This window comes from Mustela erminea, chromosome X, assembly GCF_009829155.1.
Source record: "Mustela erminea isolate mMusErm1 chromosome X, mMusErm1.Pri, whole genome shotgun sequence".
NCBI classification, from domain to species: Eukaryota; Metazoa; Chordata; class Mammalia; order Carnivora; family Mustelidae; genus Mustela; species Mustela erminea.
In genome coordinates, this window is record NC_045635.1 from 60,932,579 (window position 1) to 60,935,807 (window position 3,229).

Here is a 3,229-nt window from a genome sequence, read left to right on the forward strand (position 1 = left end):
TCTTTGCACATCTAAGTACAGTGTTAGTAAATCTGCATGCATATTTAAACAGAGAAAAATAACAGAAAATAAGTCAAGACATTAACAGTGTTTACATTTGGGGAGTAGGTATATGGATTTGAGTTTAATTAATGTATTTTTTAGTATTTTCCAGATGTTTCCCAATGAACATAATATTTTGGAAGGCAGCTATGCTCAACACTATACCACCAACGCTCCAATGAACATAATACTTTGATGAGAAAAAAAGATCAGTTTTAAAACAGGAAACACTCTGAAATTTTTATTTATTTTATTTTGCAGCAAAAGAACATGAAAAAAAAACTTCAAAATGGTGACATGATTACTTCCAATGAATGATTAAATGTACTATAGGAAGAGAAATTATACACTGTAATTACAGTTTACATAATTACACAGAACAATATGTGGCAATCTCTTGAGAGTACTGTGATTAACACTTCACTGATACACACCAACCTCAATATAACTAAGTTTTATTATTTACAGTTGTCACATAAAATACAAGAGCTTATGGACAAGCTGTGATTAACAATAAATGTGGTTTTGCCTGAAATTCCTAACCATATGCAGGCTCCTTAAGCATTCAAGTTTTAAATTCTACTGTATTTTTATCGCAAAATGAAGCAGGTACAACAGAATTAAACCTACTAGATAAAGGACTAAGAAAACACAAATATAAAAACCAAACAACGGCAGAAAACCTTGGGTTGGTTCTCTAAGATTTTCTTTCCAAATAGATGTTGATCTCATTTAGCAGTTACGATAATATTCACAGCCACAGACTAACAGCTACATGATAAAAGGACTTCAGAAGGATTAAACTACACAGCACTATATTAATATTTTAAATCATCTACCACAGTTTACATTTCTTGAAAGCATTCTACTACCAAAGTGCAAGATCAAATGAATTAGTATTTAAATTTTTCTTATACTTCTGAGACCTATGTTTCAATTGGCACTACAATAAAATATTCAGAACACAAGACTAATTAACTTCTTATATCTTTTGAGTAACGACCTAGGGCAATTAAGGTCAGGGTAAGGTACACTTTGCTTTTAGCGATCAATGTCTTCTACTATTGTCTCGAGATTTTTGCAACAGGCTTTAACCTCCTCAATTGCAGCCATCCAATTATCATAAATAATTTTGTCATAAATTGCATCATTAACCTCCCTAACGACCCCCTCCTGTTGAGACTCAAGTGCATCACCTGAGAAAAACAACACTGATCTTGGGATTATGTAAGTACGTAAATCGTGACCAAGTAAAAAATCATCATTTCCATCCTTTCCATTTGAGCTGATTCCATGAGGAGTAAAGAAATTGAAGAATGAATCCTTGGGAAATTTTTCAGTTACAGTTCGGATTGTTCCCCAGATCCGGTGTTTCTGTTTCTTCCTGATGGTTTTCAAAGTGACATTCTTTCCTTCATTCCAATCTATCTCGCAGCCTGTGCAATACTCAATCGCGGTTCCCCTATAGGGATGGGGATCATAATACGCCAGCCTTGACTTCAGCACATAAGTCTTTGTTAACAGCTCATTTTTGAAATATTCATTGGGCTTGAAGTGAAATTCTAGTGTGAAACTGAGAGGTTCGCCAGGATCTGAAAGTTTCACTTTAATATCTGTCAGGAGCTTCAGAATAGGCTCATCATATTTCTTAATCAAAGGAGTGAGTGTGTCAACATTTTTTAAGACAGTCAGCCAAAAGTCAGGAATTCCTTTAGGATCCTGTTCTTCTTTATTCTCTTCTCCAGTAGTCTCACTGTCATCATCGTCGTCATCGTCGTCGTCATCGTCATCCTCCTCCTCAATAGCATAATCATAATAATCTCCCTCATAACCATCATCCTCATCCATATATTCATGCATCAGACCCTCCTCATTACCATACATCTCTTCTTCATCATACATCTCATCATCATAGTCCTCAGAGTCTGATTTATATTCACATTCCTCTTTTGTAGGTTCATAGATTGCATTTATGATCTGACGTCTTTTTTCCAATAAGGGTTGATACATTTCAGCAAACTTTCTTTCAATGCCATGAAATTCCCTCAGAAATTTGGATTCTAGATTGGCCACTCTAGTTTGAAGCTTTTTGAGGGCTAACACACGGTACTTAACTTTCAAAGGTAGACTTTCCACAAAGTCTGTATCTAAAAGATAACCTATAAGTCCTTTTGGACGGTCTGAATCCTCATCAGTATCTTCATCTTTTACCCCGCCTTCCCCGGACCCAGCAGCAGCATCTTCACCTTTACCCCTTTCTTCCCCAGGCCCAGCGGCGGCTTCTTCACCGCGCTCCTTATCATCTCCAGGCCCAGCTGCGACATCTTCACTGCGCTCCGGCTGTTCCCCTTGTCCCTCCATCATTACCTTATTGCCAGCCTCGTCTAACAGTTCCTTATGGTCGGCTGACTCGGCCATTTTTCAAAGGACCGTAACGCGTAAGGTGGCTACCACCAAGATAAGGAGACCTGGCCTCGGCAGGGCAAGACTCACCGAAATAGCAGAAGCGGCGGTGGTTGGGGCAGAGGTGGAACGGGCGGTAGTGGCTGGGCTGTGGGAGTAACTGCGGAGGCTGCTGCCGGGATGAAGGCTGCGCAGATGCTGTGAGAAGTGGACAGAGGCAACCGTAGCCAGGGCTGGCGAGAAGAGGGGCGATGGTCAGTTTCGCAGGAACGAGCCACAGACTGCAGAAAGCTGCAGTGGGCGGACCCTTAGCAAGCAGCAGCTGCTGCAAGAAAAAACGGTGCCGCAATATGATTACGCAGCCGTCTTTTGACTAGATTTCCTCCGTGCAAATAGCTGCGTCACTCCCTTCCTCCCCTACAACTCTGCCCTAAACTCATTTGCTGGGCTGGGTGATTGACAGGTCCTGAGCCAATAAATTATCAGATCTATCAAGTTTTCCAACTCCACTCACCTTCCCAGGTTGTCTAATATAGCTGATTCATCCACCTCTCACTTAATCTCTGACCCCCTCCTGAGTTTTCAGAAACCTAGATTTTATTTGTTTATTCTCTCAATTTGCAACTGGTATTATAATTTAAAAAAGAAAAGCTAAAAGAAATACTAAAATGTCAGACAAGGCTAGAGGACAAGGCATACATCCAGCCAAATTCTGTCCCTTTGATTTTAGCCCCGGGCTCTGGAATGGGGGGGGGGGAGGGTAAAATTCGTAGAGATAGTCTAG

At 40.2% G+C, this 3,229-nt stretch overlaps 1 protein-coding gene across 1 annotated transcript; it reads right to left on the reverse strand.

Annotated features, from left to right (window-relative positions):
• Positions 1-271: 271 nt before the first annotated feature.
• On the reverse strand, positions 272-2,859 carry NAP1L2 (nucleosome assembly protein 1 like 2). The gene has a single exon (XM_032331407.1). The coding sequence runs from the start codon at positions 2,458-2,460 to the stop codon at positions 1,084-1,086; it is 1,377 nt and encodes a 458-aa protein (XP_032187298.1). The 5' UTR covers positions 2,461-2,859; the 3' UTR covers positions 272-1,083.
• Between the last annotated feature and the right edge of the window lie 370 nt (positions 2,860-3,229).

Bases quoted from the DNA above. Each gene is read 5' to 3' on its own strand.
- NAP1L2 (XM_032331407.1), bottom strand. From the start codon at position 2,460: ATGGCCGAGTCAGCCGACCATAAGGAACTGTTAGACGAGGCTGGCAAT.